At 34.5% G+C, this 22,730-nt stretch overlaps 1 protein-coding gene across 10 annotated transcripts in view; it reads left to right on the top strand.

Annotated features, from left to right (window-relative positions):
- RBM46 (RNA binding motif protein 46) overlaps positions 1-22,730 on the top strand; it is a 48,964-nt gene that overhangs the window by 6,451 nt on the left and 19,783 nt on the right. For 9 of the 10 annotated variants that reach the window (XR_006201666.1, XR_006201665.1, XM_042935238.1 and 6 more), the window contains exons 2-4: positions 7,785-7,946; positions 11,121-11,588; positions 12,131-12,913. Coding sequence is in view for 8 of the 10 variants with exons in the window: in XM_042935238.1 (XP_042791172.1) it covers positions 7,796-7,946; positions 11,121-11,588; positions 12,131-12,913 (1,402 nt within the window). In the remaining 2 variants the exon portion in view is untranslated. Of the gene's footprint in view, positions 1-7,784; positions 7,947-11,120; positions 11,589-12,130; positions 12,914-21,484; positions 21,586-22,730 lie in introns of those variants that run through there. The other variant, XM_042935242.1, reaches the window with a different exon arrangement.

The following is a 22,730-nucleotide window of genomic DNA, read 5'->3' as shown; positions in this document are numbered from 1 at the left end:
TGAATGCAGAAATAGACATAAAATGGAATTTCACAGATTAGGAAAGTAAAGGTAAAGGCTGTAAAGTAATTCATCCAGAGATTTCTTGACTAAGCACTAGAACTCAGGCCTTCTCTTACCCAAGTCCATTATTTTCAATTAAATCACAATGTCCCTCCCTTTCTGTCTCATTCATTGAACATTTATCACATATTAGGGAGTGTACATGGTGGTAGAGATTTGGAAATAAAAAACTAGACCCTTCTTGATATCTGGCAGAGTTTAGGGGGGGAGGTTGTAGAAGGGATTGACAGACCAGCACTCTGAGGTGTGTTCTGTGATAGTAGTATAGAGGAATGCCTAATTTAGCATTGAAAGGGAGAGTCATGGGGTGGTTTTTCTGGAAAATGTTAGGAGTGGGAAAGGCAAAGAGAGTGAGACAGGACTGTGGGAACAAGCTACACAAAGGCTGGTATGTGAGCACTTGGCACATTTGACAAATGACAAAAAGGTAAGTATTGTTGTTGACATAGAGTAAGAAATGAAGTTGGAGACGTAGGCTGGGCCAGATTAGGAAAGGACCTTTATGGCTTTTTAAAGAGTTTGGATTTTATATGTAAGGGACAATGGAAAACCCCCAAAAAGGCTTCCTGCTTTTAATACAAGTAGCATATGTTCTTGACAGTCACAGAAAAGTGAAACATTAAGGTGCTTTGACTCCTCATTCCTACTTACCAATGGTTAAGTTTTTCTAAAATTTTTGTATGCCTATAAAACGTGTGAATGTATACTTGAGTATCTTCAAACAAAACATTCAGTTGGTAAACCAGTAAATATTGTTCTCTGGCATACTTTTCTCATATATTTCTTAAATATTTTTCCATATCAGCACATGCAGATCTATGATATTCTCTAACAATTGCATAATACTATAATTTTTTAAAGATTTTTTTTAAAGTTATCTATTTTGAGAGAGAGAAAGAGCATGAGCATGCACACACATGCAATCTGGGGAGGGGTGGAGACACTGGGAGAGAGAGAGAGAATCCAAGCAGGGTCTCCATGTGCAGAGCCTGATGCAGGGCTCGATTCCACCATCCATAAGATCATGACCTGAGCTAAAACCAAGAGTCAGATGCTTAACCGACTGAGCCACCCAGGTGCCCCACTATACCATAATTTTTTAATCAGTACTCTCTGTGTAGACAACTAAATATTTTTCTAGATTTTTGCTTTTATATACAATGTTTCAGTCCACATCTTGTGCATGTATTTTTGCATACTTGTGCAACTATATCTGTAGGTTAATTTTTTAGTAATTACTGTTTGTATACATTTTAGATTTTGATAAATATTGCCAAATTTCCCTTTAAAAAGATAATTCCAATTTAATATGTACCTGCCAACAGTATATGAAGTCCTGGTAAGGATTTTTCTGTTAGACCCATCATCCAGCAAAAAATTATTGAGTATTTACTGTGCACCAAACACTGTATGGATAATAAGGAAAGTATTCAAGGCAGATGGGATCCCTGCCCTTATGCAGCCCAGAATTAAAAAGATAGAAAGTCGGCAGGTGTTTTGTTTGGTCTGTATAGTTTTTGTTACTGTTTTTATATTTGAAGTAATTTTCAGTTTGTTTTATTTTGTCTTTCTGACTATGCAGTACTCTGTTTTCAAGGAGCCGCGAGCCTCTTGTAGAGATACTGCTCCTGAAAATGAAGGCTTGAAACATAAGACACCTAACTGGATGATGATGATAATACTGTTTTCTGGGTTATAAATCCTTTGAAGGCAGCTTCTATGCTTTCACTCTCTGTACTAAATTTTGGAAGGGATGGTAAAAGCCACATGGTCCAGTAGTGCACCCTTTGCTTGAATCTCTACAGCATGTTTAGCCCATGTTTGAATACTTTCATTTGGTAGGAAGTTACCTTCCTATAGTATGTTCTATAGGTATACTGTGTACTATACCTATATAGTACACACACACACACACACACACACACACACACACACACACACGCACCCCACATCTTTGTTATCCATTCTTCTATCAGTGGGCACCTAGGTTGCTTCCTTATCGTTGTTATTATAAATAATGCTGCAGTGAACATAGAGGCATGTGTATCTTTTTAAATTAGCGTTTTTGTTTTCTTCAGGTAAATACCCAGTACTGGAATTACGGATCATACAGTAGTTCTATTTTTAAGTTTTTGAGGAACCTTCCTACTGTTTTCCACAGTGGCTGCACCAGTTTACACTTAACACCAGTTTTGCAGTTTTCGTGGTAAATTCAGCTCTTTGGTTCTCAGATTTTAAACATTGAGATTTCACATAAAAATCTGCCATTTCTGGCTTCTCTCTTTAAAATTGGAAAATGTGGCATAACTGGGCAAACAGGATTTGAAGATGGAAACAGTTTATTAGAATTGAGTAGTCATTGCCGTTTTCAGATGGTGCATAGCACTTCTTAGAGTCTTGTTTTTGGCCTTTATGTTCATTTAACATTTCTTCCCAGGGCCTTGTAGGCATTCGAGTTGGTCATTTAGTGGATACAAAAACTCACTGTGTTCAAAGCTGAACTCTGATCTTATCCCTAAAATCTGTTCTAGCTCTGCCTTCCTCATCTTTCTGCTTCTCATTGCTCTAGCGAGTACTTTGGTGTTATCCTTGACTTCTCTGTTTATCTTCCAATCCGGATCTAGTCTATCAGAAAATTCTGTTAGGTATATCTTTAAAATGTATCTCATATCAGAGACTACTTCTTTTCCCCTTCATCACCCTCTCTGGTCCATGCCACCATCATTTCTCACCTGAGTTTTAGTTGTAGTCTTCTCTTTGGTCTCCCTGCTGCCACCTTTGCTCTTCTTTTCTTTCTTTCTTTCTTTCTTTCTTTCTTTCTTTCTTTCTTTCTCTCTCTCTCTCTCTCTCTCTCTCTCTCTCTCTTTCTTTCTTTCTTTCTTTCTTTCTTTCTTTTTAAAAAAGTTTTTATTTTTAAATAATCCCTACCTGCAACGTGGGGCTCAAACTCATGACCCTGAAATCAGGAATCTTATGCTCTACCAACTGAGCCAGCCAGGCACCCCACTTCTTTTGCCTTTCCGCTGTAATAGCCAAATGATCCTTTTAAAAGGAAAGATGATAGTTCTCCTGTGTTCAAGAATCTGTGGTGGCTCTTCATTTAACCTAGAATAAAAGCCAAAGTCCTTCGTTACCTGACTTACAAGGTCTGTGTCATGTGGCAGCTTATTACCTCTCTGATTTTATCTCCTACTATTCTTATTGTCTTCCTGGCTTTGCCGTACCAATCCCCTTGCTGTACCTTTTGTGTGTCATGCACACTTCTACCTTGTACCTTTGTCCTCCTTTTTCTATTTGTGTGAAGTGCTCTTCCCAAATAACTGCATAGGTAGGTTTCTTAATTCTTTGCTCAAATGTTGCTCAAATGTTCTTATTGAGGTTAGTACTAGTTATTTATTTATTATTTATTTAAAATGTATTTATTTTATTTTGAGAGAGAGCTAGAGAGAGTACAAGTAGGGGAGGGGCAGAGTGAGAGGGAGAGAGAGAATCCCAAGCAGGTTCCATGTTGTCAGTACAGAACCTGATGTGGGGCTCGATCTCACAAACCGTGAGATCATGACCCGAGCTGAAATCAAGACTGGGTCAGTTAACCAAATGTGCCACCCAGGCGCCCCATAGCTATCCTCTTTAAAATTGCACCCTGTCTTCTGTTTTCTGTTAATCCCTTCCATGTGCCCTATCCCTGCCCCCCAAGCCCCCACATTACCTTTTAACATATATTACTTACTTATTACTTTAATTATTGCTTGTTTTCTTCCACTGGCTAACAGGCTATGCCAGGGAGGGGTTTCGCTCTTTTATTTACTGATGTATCCCAGACATAAGGAATAGTACCAGCACACAGTTGGTACTCAGCAAACATTTGTTGAACAAGTGAATGAATCTGAGTTTGCAATCCCTGGTCTGCTGTTTGTGTTTTTCTTATTATTTTATTAATTTATTAGACAATATTTTATTAGAAATTAAATTTATTTATTTTTGTATATTAAATAGTAAATACATTTATAGTGCTTATATCCAAAATACTGTTTTAAGCCCTTTCTCCATAATCCTGACAACAACACTCACTATGAGGTAGAAATTCTTATTATCTACTTTATAGGGACAAATAAACGGAAGCCAAACTTGCCCAAATTCAGAGTTAGTAAGGGGGAGAACCAGGATTTGCCTTTAAGCCATTATTTAGATACTTGAATTTGCTTTTAATTATGACACCATGCTGCCCTTTTTTAATTTTGAAAGTAGCCTTAAATATGTGTGTTGCAGATCCTTTTTCCCTGTTTATAATTTTCTGTCTTGGTTTTGTTCTTTTTGCCTTCCAAGATGATAGTTAATATTTATGTAGTAAAAAATAATACAGTAATATTTTCCTTTGAGGCTCTTTTGTTCATTTTCTAGAAAGGCCTTTTGATTCTAAGATTAAAACATAAGAGTACTCATTTTTCCCCTTAGTTTTGATTTGTATTCACAACTTAAGATGATCAGATATCACCTCAACAGCATCATGGAGATTTTGTTTGCAGGGCACGAGACTAAAGCCTGTAACAACAGTTAGGAATCTAGTACTGGTTCCAGTAACACATAATTGAGAACAGGCTGTGGGGATGGACAGGAAAAGATTGATTTCAAGGTCTGTTCAGAGGTAAAATATGCAGGTGTTTGTGACTGAATCAAAGGAAGACTCTGGGTTAACTCACATTGTGAAACTCTGTGATAGTTTGTAGGAGATGGGAGTATGTTTGTTGTGGTTTGTTTATTGGTTGAATGGAAGAATTGATGAAGATGTAAAACAGGAAGGAACTTAAACAGGTTTAGAAGTTAAAATGACATTGAGTTTTGGATATGTTGAATTCAGGATGCCTGTTGAATATCTCATTCTCAATACATTCATTAGGCAGGTTGATAAATGAATCTTAGCTTCATAAAGAAAACTGGGCTAGTAAGTTTAAGGAAATTAGGTAGATGGCAGGTAGAAACTATATGGGTCCAGGAGCTACTTTCTTGCCTCATTTTCTTCAGAATTACTCCATTGAATGCAATATAATAGCTTGGAAAGAGCTTTAAAGACTAAAAAGATTGTGTGTGTATAGTGTGTGCGATATAAATGTGTTTGTAGCTATATTCACCGCTCAGAAAACATTTTGCAACTAGGAAGGACTGTAGAAGTCACATGACTAAAGTGTATTAATTTATAATTTCTGCATATTCCACTTGCATGAAAGTCAATTTGGGTGCTTCTTCGTTTTTTGAGGGACTTTTTAAGGTAATGTTGCGGCAAAAGGTATGTCAAAATCATTTTCTTGGCAGGAGGGGATATTTAGCATCAGGCAGACCTGGAATTGAATTCTGTCTGTGCCGCTTTCTGGCTCTGTGATCTTGGATAATTTCTTTGTTAGCCTGCGTTTTTTCATCTGTGGAAATAGTATTTTCTTTTAGCAAAGTTGAGACTCTCTTTTAGTAGTTGTATAAACTAGAGGTAATGTGTAGAAATTCCATGGCTTTATAATAGGCTACTAAATAAACTGAACTTCTGAGTCTTATTCTCAGCCTGTTTCTTTCTATCTGGTGTCATACTTTTGTTCTGAAATCAGTTACTGTAAAGATAAATATCTGGATTTTAAGCTATCGTTATTCATAGATGTTAGTGATTTTAAAGGTTCCAATATATGCATAAAATTAGCATTTGTGTTAATATTCATTAAGGCTATCAGATAGGCAGTGTTATTATCCTCATTTTATTTATTTTTAAAACTTTTTTTAATGTTTATTTGAGACAGAGTGAGAGCAAGTTGTGGAGGGGCAGAGAGAGCAGAGAGAGAGAATCCCAAGCAAGCTCTGTGCTGCCAGCACAGAGTCCAACGTGGGCTTCATCTCAGAGACCATGAGATCATGACCTGAGCCGAAATCAAGAATTGGCACCTTAAATGACTGAGCCACCCGGGTGCCCTATTATTCACATTTTAAAGATGAGGAAATTAAGATACAGAAGGGCTAAGTAACTTACTGAAAATTATAGCTGGTAAGCAAAAAAGGATTTGAATCCAGGCAGTCTGGCTTCAGAGCTGTTGTGCTATATTAAGTACTAGTGAGTATAACTACAGTGACAGTTTCACTTACTTTAGAGCAGTGATTCTTTGGTGATGTCTTCTGCATTCCTATCCTCTATCCACTGTAGAGATGCAGATACTCTTCCCTAGATATGTGTCTACCATATCGCACCCCCTGCCCACACAACCTTTGAGAAAATGCACAAAATGTTTCTGAAAAAATCAAAAACAGTGTGGGTGTGTGAAAAGTTAAGATGTGCTCCTCTCTAGTATTAATCAAAACTAACCTTTATTTGGCCTTAGGTAATTCTAACAAGACTTTTACATCATTGCCTCACTGAATCCTAACAGCAACCTTGCAATAAGTTAAATCGGTACTCCCATTTAAAAAAAAATTTTTTTTTACTCTTTATTTATTAGAGAGAGACAGAGAGAGAGAGAGACAGAGAGAGACAACATGAGTGGGGGAAGGGCAGAGAGAGAGGGAGACACAGAATCCTTAGCAGGCTCCAGGCTCTGAGTTGTTGGCATAGAGCCCAATGTGGGGCTTGAACTCAGGAACTGCAAAATCATGACCTGAGCTGAAGATGGATGCTTAACTGACTGAGCCACCCAGGCGCCCCGGTACTCCCATTTTATAATAAGCAAGGAAACAATGAGCTGATCAAGTTTCCACAGCTAGAAAATGGCAGAACTAAGTGTGAAATTGAGGTGCTGGGGGTAAAAATTTCATACTTTTTGAAATGCTGTGCTACAGTGACTTAGTTTCCATTTATAATTACCAAAGTTCTGTTGAAAGCCAAAATGGCTTTCCCAGTGCATTTCCCAGACTGTGGATTTTAATTTTTGTATTTGTTCATAGTAATACCAAAGGAGAGAGACGTATAATTAAGAAACAGAAAAAAATAATCTTTAGGATCAATGTGAATTTTCTGATAACCTAACGACATTGTAATTAAGTTCATTTAAAAAAACTAAAAACACATATGGTCAGCAGAGATCTCAGGTTCTTTCTAGTTCCTGCCTACCCACCGATGTAATTCTTAAGCTGCTGCTAGTTGGAAAACACAGTAGTTCCTGTTTCTGCTCGGAGGACAAGTGGTTGTGATAACCTACGTTCTTTAGTAGCTTCTTTTAGGAACAGGGACTGGTTTGAAATTCTGTTTACTTACTCCAAGCGTCTGTTCAATTTCTGATAACTTTTGGAGTTCTTAGAGATTGCTGACAACATGAGCTATATTGGCATTAGGCTACATTTATCTGAGAATTGTAAGGCACAGTAAAATCCAGTTGGCCTGTATGATAAAATAAACCTTGGGCCATATAGATCAGCAGTGATAATGTATTCACTGATGGCAGTATATTTGTTTTGTTACTCCTTCTGCTTTCTTTTCTCTTCTCTAACCCCTTCTCATTTATTTGTGTTTTTTTCTCTTTTTTACTTTTGCCTCCCTTTGTTGTAGCTTACGCCTTCTAAAGGTACTGCTTAATTGATCAGTGACATTAAATGGAATTTCTAGCTTCTGCTGTAGAGCAGGACTTAGTGGGCAAGACCACAGTGATCATCAGATGTTAGCAGCCACACTGTTTTTGGTTTCTTGCAACCTAGAGGACTCCTTCATAGATTCCTGGTGCTCTGTCATAAACACTGTTTTTTGAATTTTGTTTTAGGAATTGCAACCATGAATGAAGAAAACATAGATGGAATAAATGGATGCAGTAAAGTCAGAACTGGTACTCAGAATGAAGCAGCATTACTTGCTTTGATGGAAAAGACTGGTTACAACATGGTTCAAGAAAATGGGCAAAGGAAATTTGGTGGTCCTCCTCCAGGTGTGGATGTATTTATGTTCAAAAAATTGTATCTTTAATGTACATTAGGTGCATATATCATTAGTATCAGTTTTTTTTCCTTATAACTGCTTTAAGACCTTAGTAATCACTTTTATAGTTGTGAGGGGAAAGAGGTATTATTATATATGTGATGCGCATATAATAATGCGTAATATTATAGGTATTATGCATGTTTGACCTTTACATTTTTTTCAACTCTGCTCTTGGTTAAGAAACAGCTGAGAAGGAAGTTGGGTGTTTTTTTTTTTTCTCAAAATTTTATTAAATTCTAGTTAGTTAACATATAGTGTAATATTGGTTTCATGAGTAGAATTTAATGATTTATCATTTACATGTAACAAACACCAAGTGCTTAACACAAGTGCCCTCCTTAATACCTATCACCTATTTAGCCCATCCTCCCCAACCTCCCCTCCAGCAACCTTCAGTTTGTTCTCTATAGTTAAGAGTCTCTTGTGGTCTGCTTCCCTCTCTTTTTTCCCCCTCCCCTATGTCCATCTGTTTTATTTCTTAAATTCTACATGTGAGTGAAATCATACGGCATTTGTTTATTTCACTTAGCATAATATGCTCTAGCTCTATCCACATCATTGCAAATGGCAAGATTTCATTCTTTTTGATGGCTGAATAATATTCCATTATATATATGCGCGCGCACACACACACACACACACACACACACACACACACACACACACCCACACACCATATCTTCTTTATCCATTCATCAGCTGATGGACATTTGGGCTCTTTCCATAATTTGGCTATCATTGACAATGCTTCTTTAAACATCGGGGTGCATGTGCCCCTTCGAATCAGTATTTTTGTATCTTTTAGGTAAGTACCCAGTAGTGCAATTGCTGGGTTGTAGGGTAGTTCTATTTTTAACTTTTGAGGAACCTCTGTACTGTTTTCCAGAGTGGATGCACTACTTTGCATTCCCATCAGCAGTGCAAGAGGGTTCCTTTTTCTTCACATCCTTGTCAACATGTGTTGTTTCCTATGTTGTTAATTTTAGCCATTCTGACAGATGTGAGGTGGTATCTCATTGTAGTTTTGATTTGTATTTCCCTGATGATTAGTGATGTTGAGCATCTTTTCATATGTCTGTTGGCCATTTGGATGTCTTCTTTAGAGAAGTGTCTGTTCATGTCTTCCACTTGTTTATTAACTGGATTATTTGTTTTTTGGGTGTTGAGTTTGATAAGCTCTTTATAGATTTTGGATACTAACCCTTTATCTGATATGTCATTTGCAAATATCTTCTTCCATTCCATAGGTTGCTTTTTGTTGATGGTTTCCTTCACTGTGCTTTTTATCTTGATGAAGTCCTAGTCATTCATTTTTGCTTTTGTTACCCTTGCCTCTGGAGACCTGTCTAGTAAGAAGTTTCTACAGCCAAAGTCACAGAGGTTATTGCCTGTGTTCTCCTTTAGGATTTTGATGGGTTTCCTGTCTCACATTTAGGTCTTTCATCCATTTTGAATTTATTTTTGTGTATAGAGTAAGAAAGTGGTCTAGTTTCATTCTTTTGTATGATGTTGTCCAGTTTTTCAAACACCATTTATTGAAGAGACTATCTTTTGTCCATCCGATATTCTTTCCTGCTTTGTTGAAGATTAGTTGACTATATAGTTGTGGGTCCATTTCTGGATTTTTTGTTCTGTTCCATTGATCTACATGTCTGTTTTTGTGCTGGTACCATACTGTCTTGATGACTACAGCTTTATAACAGAGCTTGAAGTCTGAATTGTTATACTTCAGCTTTTTCTTTTTAAGATTGCTTTGGCTATTTGGCGTTTTTTGTGGTTCTGTACAAATTTTAAGATTGTTTGTTTTAGCTCTGTGAAAAATGCTGGTGGTATTTTGATAGGGATTTTATTAAATATGTAGATTGCTTTGAGGGGCGCCTGGATGGCTCAGTCGGTTAAGCGTCCGACTTCGGCTCAGGTCATGATCTCGTGGTCTGTGAGTTCGAGCCCCGTGTTGCGCTCTGTGCTGATAGCTCAGAGCCTGGAGCCTGTTTCAGATTCTGTGTCTCTTTCTCTCTCTGACCCTTCCCTGTTCATGCTCTGTCTCTCTCTGTCTCAAAAATAAATAAATATTAAAAAATAAAAATAAAGAAAAATTGTAGATTGCTTTGGGTAGTGTGAACATTTTAACAAAATTTTTCTTCCAATCCATGAGCATGGAATGTTTTTCCATTTCTTTGTGTCCTCTTTAATTTCTTTCATAAGTGTTCTATAGTTTTCAGTGCACAGGTCTTTCATCTCTTTGCTTAGGTTTATTCCTTGGTATCTTATGGTTTTTGGTGCAATTGTAAATGGGCCTGTACCTTGATTTTTTTTTCTGCTTCTTCATTTTTGGTGTACAGAAATGCAACAGATTTCTGTATGTTGATTTTATATCCTGTGTCTTCGCTGAATTTGTGTATCAGTTCTAGCAGTGTCTTGGTGGAGTCTTTTAGGTTTTCTAGATGGGTTTATAAAGAAGTCAGGTTTGGGTTACTGGGGAAAAGAGTATTCTAGCTATTAAAGGAGAGGTCATTTGGGGAGGATTTTGAAAGAGCAGTGAGTACAGGAGTGGTGTTTATACTAGAGGCAAACCAGATGCAAACAGCTAAATAAATATGTTTTGCCTTTCTACTAGTAGCCAGTGCTGTTTCTTTGCTCAGCACCCTCCCATTAGCTTTCTATCACACTTAAAATAAAATCTTGGCCTCTAGTCAGTGGCACTGACTACCACTTGAATATTGCTTCAAGTACGTTAGTCATACAGGCCCATGTGCTCGTTGTTGTTCTAATGTATAAAGCTCTTGCTTTCTTCGTAATGATATATTCTCAAAGCTTATTCCCTCATTTCATTCAGGTCTCTGCTTTAAACCTCATGTGTTCAGAGGAGATTTACCTGACTGCTAAAAGTATCAACTCTTTTCTGGCTTTTTCTTCATAGCCTTTATCAGTTATTGTTTATGTTCTCTGTTGAATATATATGCCTTATGAGGGAAGGGTCTTCTGTTTTGTGCACTGTTGTATCCTCAACATCTAGAGTAGTACACAGTACATAGGAGGCACTGTAAATTTGTGGAATGACTGAATCATTGAATGGTGTATCAAAATATCTTATTAGAATTTGTTTATTTTTGTCTTTTAGGTTGGGAAGGTCCACCTCCACCTAGAGGCTGTGAAGTTTTTGTAGGAAAAATACCTCGTGATATGTATGAAGATGAGTTAGTTCCTGTATTTGAAAGAGCTGGAAAGATATATGAATTTCGACTTATGATGGAATTTAGTGGTGAAAACCGCGGTTATGCTTTTGTGATGTACACTACAAAAGAAGAAGCGCAATTAGCCATCAGAATTCTTAATAATTATGAGATTCGACCAGGGAAGTTTATTGGTGTGTGTGTAAGCTTGGATAATTGCAGGCTATTTATTGGAGCTATTCCTAAGGAAAAGAAGAAAGAAGAAATTTTGGATGAAATGAAGAAAGTTACAGAAGGAGTTGTAGATGTCATTGTTTATCCAAGTGCAACTGATAAGACCAAAAATCGTGGTTTTGCATTTGTTGAATATGAATCTCACAGAGCTGCTGCTATGGCTAGGAGAAAACTAATCCCAGGTAAACTTGACCTTTTAAAATTTACTTTTTCGTATTAGTCTTATTATAAATATGGAAAAATGACAGCATTTCTTAGTTCGATATTTTGAAACTGTGTAATGCCCTTAAAGAGGTATAGAGATATTTTGTATAAGGAAGTAAAATAAATGCTTCTAAAAGACAAGAAGTTGCTCCTATCTTCTAAATGACAAGAAGAGTCATTATCTATAATAATATACTAATTTACTGAATGTATACACTTTTATTGTTGTTTGATGAAAATTCAAAGGATAGTACCTATAATTCTTCTGATAAAGGTCTATTTTTGAAGTGTATTTGTTCTTTTTCTCTTAAATTTGTTCTGTTTGCTCTTAAAATGAATTCTGTAAGTTCTGGCTGGATTGCCGTAGTAAAAACTTTCATGTGACTTTCTTGTGAGAAACTAATGTTTACTACTACTGATGGGTATTTGAGTTCCTGATTCTTTGGAGAAAATTTTACTTAATAGTGTTTGACTTTTAGTTGTTTTAACTGTCTTCAGGGTAATTTATTCTCTTTTACAGGTACATTCCAACTATGGGGCCATACCATTCAGGTAGATTGGGCTGACCCAGAGAAAGAGGTTGACGAGGAAACAATGCAGAGAGTTAAAGTTCTCTATGTAAGAAATTTAATGATCTCAACTACAGAGGAAACAATTAAAGCAGAATTCAACAAATTCAAACCTGGTGCAGTTGAACGAGTAAAGAAACTTAGAGATTATGCTTTTGTTCACTTTTTCAACCGAGAAGATGCAGTGGCTGCTATGTCTGTTATGAATGGAAAATGCATTGATGGAGCAAGTATTGAGGTAACACTGGCAAAACCAGTAAATAAAGAAAGCACTTGGAGACAGCACCTTAATGGCCAGATTAGCCCTAATTCTGAAAACTTGATTGTGTTTGCTAACAAAGAAGAGAGCCACCCAAAAACTCTGGGCAAGCCACCAACTCTTCCAGCTCGTCTCAATGGTCAGCATAGCCCAAGTCCTCCTGAAATCGAAAGATGCACTTATCCATTTTTTCCTGGAATAAAGCTTACTCCAATTAGTATGTATTCTTTAAAATCCAATCATTTCAATTCTGCAGTAATGCATTTGGATTATTACTGCAACAAAAATAATTGGGCACCACCAGAATATTATTTATATTCAACAACAAGTCAAGATGGGAAAGTACTCTTGGTATATAAAATTGTTATTCCTGCTATTGCAAATGGATCCCAGAGTTATTTTATGCCTGACAAACTCTGTACTACCTTAGAAGATGCAAAGGAACTGGCAGCCCAGTTTACGCTACTTCATTTGGGTAAGTTTAAAAATACTTTAAATAATATTGTACAGTATGAAATTAGGAAATACTATTATTATAAATTATTTTGAACTCAACAGTGATATTTAACATACATTTTACTTCAGTTTTATGAATTCATGGTACATTTTGTTGAGACTTTTCTCCTGTATAATATTTCTGTATTTGGCTTTTTAAACTTTAGTTAGGGGAAAATTTGGTTTTGATTCACTTTATAGAGTTCATGATCCTATTTCATTAATTTATTGTTTTTGTAATAACTAATCCTCATTTGAAGTAATTTCTATATAACTTATAGGATGTTACTTAAACCAATTTCTAAGTAATTTGTCCCTGCATCTTTGGTGAAGTTTACACAGTAATCATTTTGGGGAGTGGGGGTAGAGATTAGTAAAATCAGACGTATTTCAGATGGGTCATGTGTAGACACAGCCTTATGCTCACCAATCTGGAAATTTGTCATTACTCATGAAAGACAAAAAGCATCACTAAGAGATGTTTATGACCGTTCTCTCTAATTTCATGCTTTTAAAAAAGTTTTTCTAAAGCCTTTGAGGGATAATTAAAAAGGCTTTGGGCCATATGGTAACAAACTATTTGGTATTGTGAAGGAAGAGATGTAATACCACTCTGGTATTTTCATATTTCTGTTTTTTATTATGTTATTCTCTCCTCTACAACCAGTTTTTCTCAGTTCTATTTTTTTTTTAAACGAAGCTATGGATTTTAGTCGGTGATTATTTTGTACCTCAAATAATATTTGATAGAAGAATAGTGGTTTCTTGAAAATAACAATAAAAAGGAAAAGTTTCCTACTAAGGATTATAATTATTTCTTGATTATAATTGTCAAACTCTTAGCTTAAAATTGATTTGTTATATGGTTGCAGAACCATACTACTGGAGCTTATATCTGTTTAAAATTGATATTATCAAATTTGTAAAGAGAAGGCAGTCTATAAAGAAAACCATTTTCAAGGGGAGAGGGAATCTTATGTATTGTTTGGATCGATTTTATACAGTGCTTATCCATTGTAGCCACTCCTATGGTATGCATATTTTTAGGAGATCCTGATGATTAGGACTTATGGTAGGGTTTCTTGGAAGGAAACTTTTCAGTAATGTCCTCAATTATTAGTTGGAAATATTTGGGAATTTTACTGTCATACAAGTGAGTAAATTCTTATGTATAATTTTCATTAATACACAAAATAGAAACCTTCCATTTTTTCTTTCAATAAGAAATTTTTTTTTTCAACTTTTTTTTTTTTTTTTTTTGATTTATTTTTGGGACAGAGAGAGACAGAGCATGAACGGGGGAGGGGCAGAGAGAGAGGGAGACACAGAATCGGAAACAGGCTCCAGGCTCCGAGCCATCAGCCCAGAGCCTGACGCGGGGCTCGAACTCACGGACCGCAAGATCGTGACCTGGCTGAAGTCGGGCGCTTAACCAACTGCGCCACCCAGGCGCCCCTCAATAAGAAATTTAAAGATAATTTTATATGGGCAGTTTAAGTTTAGTTTATCTTTATGTGGACAGCAAATAATTCAAAGTACGGTTCCTAGAGAAAAATGGATCAAATTATTTTTTTGGAGTGGAATATAGATAATTAGTTGGCTGAGCAAGATTTTCCCAGGATACTTGTGTCTGACCTAACATGGTATTACTGAAGCATATTTCTGCCCCCACTCATTTCCCTTAACAAATTTATCTTCACTGAAATTTCTAAGATACTTAAAATATCTTAGTTTATGTCAGATTTTCTGTTTAGATGTGATTTGCTCATCTTGTTATCCCATAAAGAAGATATTATATGGAACCAGAGGGTTTTCATCAGCTTTTAATTCCATTATTAACATGGTTTTTACTTGAGTCCTCAGACCATAATTAACTTGTATTGACCTTATAGTTCCCAAAGAAAACCCCTATTTAGGTATAGTATTCCCAACTTGACTATGTTATTTAGGGATAAAATTAGCTTCAGTAAATGAAATACTTAGAGGGCACAGTTTGCTTTAGTCATCTATTTCAGATTTTATCAACCTTATCTAAAAGCTACTTATAATAAAAAATTGGACGATTTGTGTTTCATATATTTTCTCAGTTTCTAATTACGATCAGAGAGAAGACCTAAGACCCAAATATAAGCCAAAACTTTTGATTAAATACTAAAGCTTGTTTGGATGCACTACACAAGGCTTGAGGCCTTGTCTGTAGGAAGTAACATAAAAATACTTACTGCAGTTGACTAAAATATGAGCGAAGATTGAGTTAGAGGCAACTGTTAGAGGAGAAGTAGGGAGAGAATTTAGGGAAGTGTAAGACTCAGAAATCAAGGGTCTAGGAATCTTTGATTAGAAAACACATGCCTGACATTTGGAGGTTGTTAAAGTAAGACAGGAACTATAGACAGCCAGGATGTTACATGTTGCTCTATGGGAAATAAGGATATAGGTTGAATATTGTTGTGGCAATATTCTGGTTTGCTTTTTACTTCTGTTAACATTGGAGCCTCTGGGCTTCAAAGAGTTGAAGCCTTTTTTGGGTAAAAATTCCTATATTTAGATATAGGAACCTTCAGAGGTTGCAAGCTTTTATTGGGCGGCTAAGGGTTGAGACCATTTGTTGTTGGTGGTGTGTTCTTAGAGGGGGAGGGGTGATATGTTGTTCATATCCTGCTAAATATTTATGTGTTTCAAGCACTGGGCTTTTCTGAGATCTTGAGAGGTTGCTATTGGTTCCTGGAGTCTCTCAAAGAGAGTTCATTGAGTATGAAATCACTTTTGGCTCTATTTTCTTAAATAATTTGAACCTACTTTTCTAGATAATGAATTTAACTACTATTTTAAGATGTTTTCTTTGTGTGTGTAGTAATTTTTTTTTTAGTTTGCTTCATTTTGCATCAATTTAATGCTATTTTTAGCATTATTATTTAGTCTTACCTTGATGATCTTTGACTATTGTATGTGATACAAAGTCATTTACCTTTTTATTTCAGACTTCTACAAGAATGTACTTTTAATATCCACATTGTTTTAGTATTACCATGCCCATTTTGAAGTTTGAAAAATAAAAGAGAAAAAAAATAGCCTTTATTTAGTTATTTAGTTAAATGATTATCATTGGTGTTAGGAAAATAGAAATTTTCTTGAAGAGTTAGCAGGCATTTAAATGAGCACTAGAAGTTAGAGAGTTTACTTCTAGTGACTATTTAGTGGTCTTACCAGAACCCCAAAAGTTCTTAATGGGTAGTACTTTAAAATCAGTTTTTCAAAAATTTTGGGTTTTTTGGTCCCATTTAAAGTAAGCTCTGTTTTAAGCAGAATACCCCTAATAGAATAAAAATTGAAATCTGGGATTAATGCCAAAATTGAACCCTCATTTTTTTCTTTTATTTTGTTTTGTTTTTTTTTTACTTCAAAATTGGAGACTATCTTCATCTTCATAATGTCATAGAATGACCTCCCTAACCTCACTGGAAACTGATCACCTAACTAACAGGATAAGAAATTAATTGTCACTTGTTTATATTTAGGAGCCTATAATAAGTGGGATACTCAGTGGGTTTAATACTTGTGGGCCAAGAGATAGATAGGTTCTATTCTACATATTTCATGTATGGAGACATCATGGGTCATTCAGAGTCACGTCTTTTTAAGTAATCATTTTCTATTTCATAATTTTGTATCTGTTTAATAATAGATTAGACTATCAGTGTGAATAATTTTGCTTTTCCTAAAACTGTGCCTCTGTTTTGAGTATGGGCCTTCCAGTTTTGCCACTGCTTTCCCTTAGAGGATTCTTTGCCACCTGGGTGTGGGATAAGCAGAAATTGAGCAAATAAAGGAAGGTCCTGGAGAGTTATAGTTTTGAAGAAAGAAAGTCCTGGAGAAAAGTTACTGGAAGAAGGGGGGTAGCCTCTGTGTGTTGGCAAATGCACTTTGTTAAATAATTTATTAACAACTGATCGAAGGCAAGGAATTTCTTGTTTCCATGTTTGTAGAACACTGACACACATGGCAATTTTACTACACAAAGCTTTCAAACAGGAGTAAAGAACCTCTGTCGCAGACCAGCTTGTGCCATTAATTTTCATTTGACTTGTGTACTGTTGTTTTGGCTATGACCGATGAAGTTTATTTTATTTTTTTAGGCAATAAAACTTTATTTCTCACTGAAGAAATTCAAAGAGCCAATTTTTCTTATATGCCTCTTTTGAGGGCTAAGTGTACTTCTGTAAGCAATCAGGAGCTAAATATAAATAAAACACGGTTTTTGGTCTTAAGGAGTCATGGTCTACTGAAGAAGGCAGAGATACAAACTCTGCATAAGTTGTTTTGAGAATACAGAGGAAGGGCATGCTTCCTACCTGATTTTGAGTTGTAGATCTTGAGGAGAGTTTATAGGCAGAGAGGGGCACATTGTGGGCAAATACCTGTTAGAAAAATAGCATGGTGGTGGGTTTAATGGCAAACAGTTGTGTATAGTGTTTGCTTTGGGGACTTCAGTCAGGTTTTAAGGATTAGAAATTGAAAAGATGTGGATATTAGTTAATTAAAATTTCATCAGTCTTGCTTTTTAAAACTTTGCAAGTTGTTTTTTTTTTTTTTTGGTACAGCTATGATGGCTTTAGTTGTTTTTCTTCTGAGCAAGTAATTTTTTCTGGATGAATCCAACCTAATTTGTGTGGACTATTTTATGTCATTTTATGGTCATCTTCATTTTGTGGCTGATTTGCATATTGTTTTTGATATTTGACTTTATAATGACATACATCATTAGAATGTTTAATTTTTTCATGGTCATGGACTGGTAAAATATTTAGATATATATATCCTAAGCATGATATAGCCATTATGTTTGCTATCCCTTCAATATCATTAAAATTAGGTTTTGATTTATGCTGTCACTTGTAACTTAGTTGAAAGTTATAAAATAGAAGGCACAGCAGGATGTGTGTTTTAATCTGAAAAATAATTGGTGCTTTTTTTCTTATGAGCTATCATTATTTCCAGATTGATGGGCAGAAAGCAAAAATAAAATTTTGATTTTAAAAATTTGTTAATAAATTGCTTTGAAACAAAGAGACACCATCTCCATTTTATTTTTAAATTTAGGAAGTAGTTTTGGGAGACACTAAATACAACATAATGGTTGTATCCTATTATAATGAAATTTATTATAAATAATTAAAATAAAAATAATACTTTTAGAAGTTATTTTTTCCAGCTTTAATTACAGACCTAACTTTGATGGCACCATTTCAAATTGATATTTTAAAGAACAAAAATAAGTTGCTGAATTTGCTCTAAAATTCACCTAGTTAAATAAGAAGTAGGATTAGCATCAACATTTATACATTAATTTATTTTCATATGACCAAATGGTGAGACGAAAATTCCATTAACTCAACTATGTGTCTTTGCCCTTTGAGTGGGCCCACTGCTCTTGAAAATACACTTCTGTTCCTCTTGAAACTACTGTATTTTCCTGAAATATCATCAATCTGGTGTTACTCGTGATTCTTACCTTATTGATACTTTTGTATTAATGAACCATAATTATCATGGTGTTAGTACTGTGAGAGAAGTGGCTTATTTAACAGAGTATTGAGTAAAAAGTACAAGAACCTGTAGCCTCAGCCACCAACAAACTGTAACCTTAGATGGCAAATAAAATCATTTACTCTTTGTGCATCTCAGTGCCTTCACTTATAAAATATCAGGGTTTTACTTGGTGAGCTTTAAGGATTCCTTTATCCCCCCAATTTATGGTTTTGTTTAAAATACAGACAAAAATCTTATGGAGGACTAAAAATAATACTTGTTTTTTTTATGTGTACCAAAGTACATTTTTGAATTCAAATAGTCTTAAAACCAAGAACTGCTTTTGCAAGAATTAACTATCCATTTAATATCCCTTCCTATATATAATTGAAAGCTTTTATCAGTCTACTTCACAGCAGAACATCTGGTGGAAAAAAAAAAAAAAAAAGGAGAGTCAGTCACCTGTTTTATTTGCATGATGACAAGTAATTGCTTTCTGGTTCTTTCCTTCCCTGAATTTGACAGTTAAATATAATCAAAACCAAGATTTTATAAAAACAACCTAATTACTTAAAAGTTTGGAAATTGGTTTTCTTTTGTAACAATCTAGGAAAATAATAATGTGTATGAAAACATACATGTGACCAGTATTTGTTCCAGTTGTTTCGTGTTATTAACTGGCTAATGTGATCTGTGATTTCATTTACTTCATACATTTATTTGATCATGTTTGATCCTTTATCCTACAATTTCTTAGTATCTTTGGTTAATACATTCCTAAAATACCTGTTCTTATACACATTTAACAGTAGCTACTGTTTTATTTTTAAACTTAACATCTGTTTTTGTCATTTAATATTTAAAAAATAATGGTTTGTAAATTTTCCCCTCTTGTATCAAATGTCACAATAAACTTTGCATGTATACTCAATTCTTAGATGTCAGCAGCAGTGTATAATTTTGCCATATGATGTCACCTAAATATATTTTTTAGTGTGGCTTTGAAAGGAAATTTAAATGTTATATTGATTTTGCTCTTCTTTATGGCTTATTTTTTTGCAGGGGTGGGTGGTTAGCATCAGTTAAATGTGTATGAGAAACTGCACTTAGTCTTCTGCCTGTCATGCCTTTGTTTATGCTTCCTATTTAAAATTTAGCAGACGATAATTGCTTATGCTGTAAGCAGTATAATTTAGTGAGTGGACTAGTGAATGGAGACAGAAGATGTTTTGGAAAATGGTTTTACTGTGATGAATTTATTCAAGTGATCATCTGTGCTTTTAACTACTTGAAAATTATTCAGTGTGGGTTGCTTCCAGGCTTTTTGGTTGGATTAAATATATCTAATTTTATTAGTTAATTTCAGATATATCATCTATTCTAGAGCAATTTATCCTCTGTTTAGAGTAATACATCTCTATGTAAGACATGGTAGGGCATTACCTCCAAAAATGGTGCGCTTACCTCTGGGGATTCAAAACAAAAGAAAACAAAATTAAAAAAACCTTTAGTCTCCCCATCTAATTAGAAGTTTTAAATCACCAGAATATTAATAAGTACTTGGATTTTCTTGCTCCTTATATTTGTAGTATTGGCCTAAAGATATGTTAGTTACATATGAGGCATTATTTATCTCATAGTAAGTGACATTTGAACTATAAAAATGACGTGTATATGGATTTTTTATACATAATGTAATTCATATTTTAAGAAAATGATTTGTCTAACTATATACCTTCCTGCATTATTTTGATTCAGTAAATACAATCTATATACCACATTACTAGTGAATTAGTGAATTCTATGATTGTATCTGTAAGTTAAAAAGTAGATAGTAATGCAATTATTAGAGAACAGTCTGTTGTAATTTTATTGCCTGATAATTTGGTGAGGGCGCTTTGAAACATCTCTTTTGTGTTTAAACTGTGTAGCTCGTTTTTATATACAACTCAAGGGATTGGCATTTGAATAAATAAACTTGAATAAGAAAATGTAAACTAGGATATACAATTCTATCTTCCTTATTCATTAGATAACTATGTTGACCTTTGCTTTTCATTTTCTTTTATTATGTTTTCTAAGAATATTATTAATAGAGATACTTTACTTTTTTATTTAACTTTTTTTTTTGTAATCCTGTTTTGTATGTAGATTTTTATAAGACTACAGAGCAAGCCCATTAACCTAATATTTTTTCTTGTTACCTTTGTTTTCAGCAGTACATGTTCCAGTCTGCTTGTTTACTGGCCAGGTTATGGGGTAAACAAATCATTTTGCAGCTTATGTGCCATATATGTGTATGGCTTTTTTTTCTTCCATTGCTATGTTAATGTTTAGTTCAAGGGTGACTAAATCCGTAGTTATGAATTTATGAAAATTATAGATTATTTTGGGCACAGGATTTATAGGATTCCAAGTGAGCCAGTATGAGTCTATGGAAAACAGGTTTAACGTTGTATTCTGCATTATAAAGTTACAATTTTTACCAAAAGTAAAAGAAATAATCAAGCCGGGATGATTCTTACCTGTGTCTACTATGTGTCTACCTGTTTCCTTGAGAGCTCACAAATCAAATTTCGTTGTGTGATCAAGAATCCCTTAGAGATTCCTTGGTATGAAATTTAGATTTATCAGGTACAGAAATAGTGATGATACCAGAGTATTGGAAAGTTACTCCTTCTCCCTTAAGAACAAGAGGAGAAAAGGACATGTTAAGCAAAAATAGGATTGCTTGCCCTATGAAAGCACTCTCCTAGCTTCTGAGGGGGTTTTCTGAATGTGATGAAAGGATTATTTTTCTTTTTTCACTTCATAAATTTTTTCCCATATGATTTACTTAGTAGTAGACTTAAGATTTTTAACTTCTTGTATTGCAGTGCATCTAAGATATCTGGGATTTTTCTGCTCTTTTTCCAGTCATCTACTTTTTATTTATATTCCAGCATTTTTAAAAATCTCACCTCTCTGATTTTTAAAAATCTTTGTACTTTTATTTACTTTTACTTATTTTTATTTATTGTAGTTTATGTGCAAACAAGGAGTTACTACATTAGTGAACATGACTTGGGAGAGAGATAGACAAACTCTTCCGTTAATTCTCTAAGGCCTCTGAAAATGGATTGTTGATGTCAACCACTCTTTAATTTGAATTGGTAAATGAGGGAATTATTTCATTACCTTAAGATTTCAGGTAATTTTTTTTCAGTTTCTTTAATATTTTATATTGAGAGTTTTTCTATGACAAGAAAAATTCTGTAGTCCACTCCCAAATATTTATATTTAGATATGGGGTATGAATAAACCAAAACTAAATATTCCAAGTATAATTGGCTTATTTATTTATATTTATCCTGAGATGCTGTTTAAATGTATAGTTCATCAGTTCAGGGAATTTATGTATCCTATTATAAAACTCAATAGGAAAAGTTGGAAACTTACCCTCAGCTCAGCTTCTTATTGGGGAGGGATGGCATTGTTTCATATTGATGGAATGCATGGACTTAAGTAGAATATTTATCTTCCCTCTGTCTTTTCTTTTTTCTTTCTTTTTTTTTTTAACTGGTAATGGATGGCTTATTCCCTTTAATCTTACCTCATTCTATGAAAGATATGGATTATTAAAAGTATGTAAAATAAAAAAGGATTCAAATTTTAAATGGAAAGAATTGAAGCAATGGGGAATTATGAATAGGAAAATAAAGCCAAGCAAAACTAAACAATTTATTGTTTAGGGATGTATGAATATGTGACAAAACCAAAGAGAAAAGCAAGGGAATGATTAACACTTAAAAAATAGGATCATGAAAAAAATTAGGATCATGATTACTTTCAGGGTTAGAAGGAGAGATTGGAAATGATGCAAGAGAGACTTCTAAGTTACTGATAATTTTCTGTTTGTAAGCCTGGGTGGTGAGTACATGTTTTTATTTTTTAAATAATGTAACCTGTACATTTATATATTACACCTTTTTCTGTTTCTATAACATTATTTAATAATTAAGTAAATAAGCTGCCAAAGAATGAAAGTTAGCTAGTCAGCCAAGAGTAAGAACTTGAATTATTTTGTCAAAACTAGAATGAGTCATTATACTATAGAGATTCTCAAATTAGTGTAATTCAGGGTAATAAAGTTGTGTAGTTTCTAGACCATATATTTTTATTCTGCTCAGACTGTATCTGAAATGTTTTCTTTTGGGCCCCAGAGTTTAATTAAACCTTGACAACTATGGAGGACCTGGAAACTCTGTAATGTGAAGTAGGACAGTGAA

Source organism: Panthera leo, chromosome B1 (genome assembly GCF_018350215.1).
Source record: "Panthera leo isolate Ple1 chromosome B1, P.leo_Ple1_pat1.1, whole genome shotgun sequence".
In the NCBI taxonomy this organism is placed as follows: domain Eukaryota; kingdom Metazoa; phylum Chordata; class Mammalia; order Carnivora; family Felidae; genus Panthera; species Panthera leo.
This window is presented reverse-complemented; position numbering and strand designations above follow the sequence as displayed.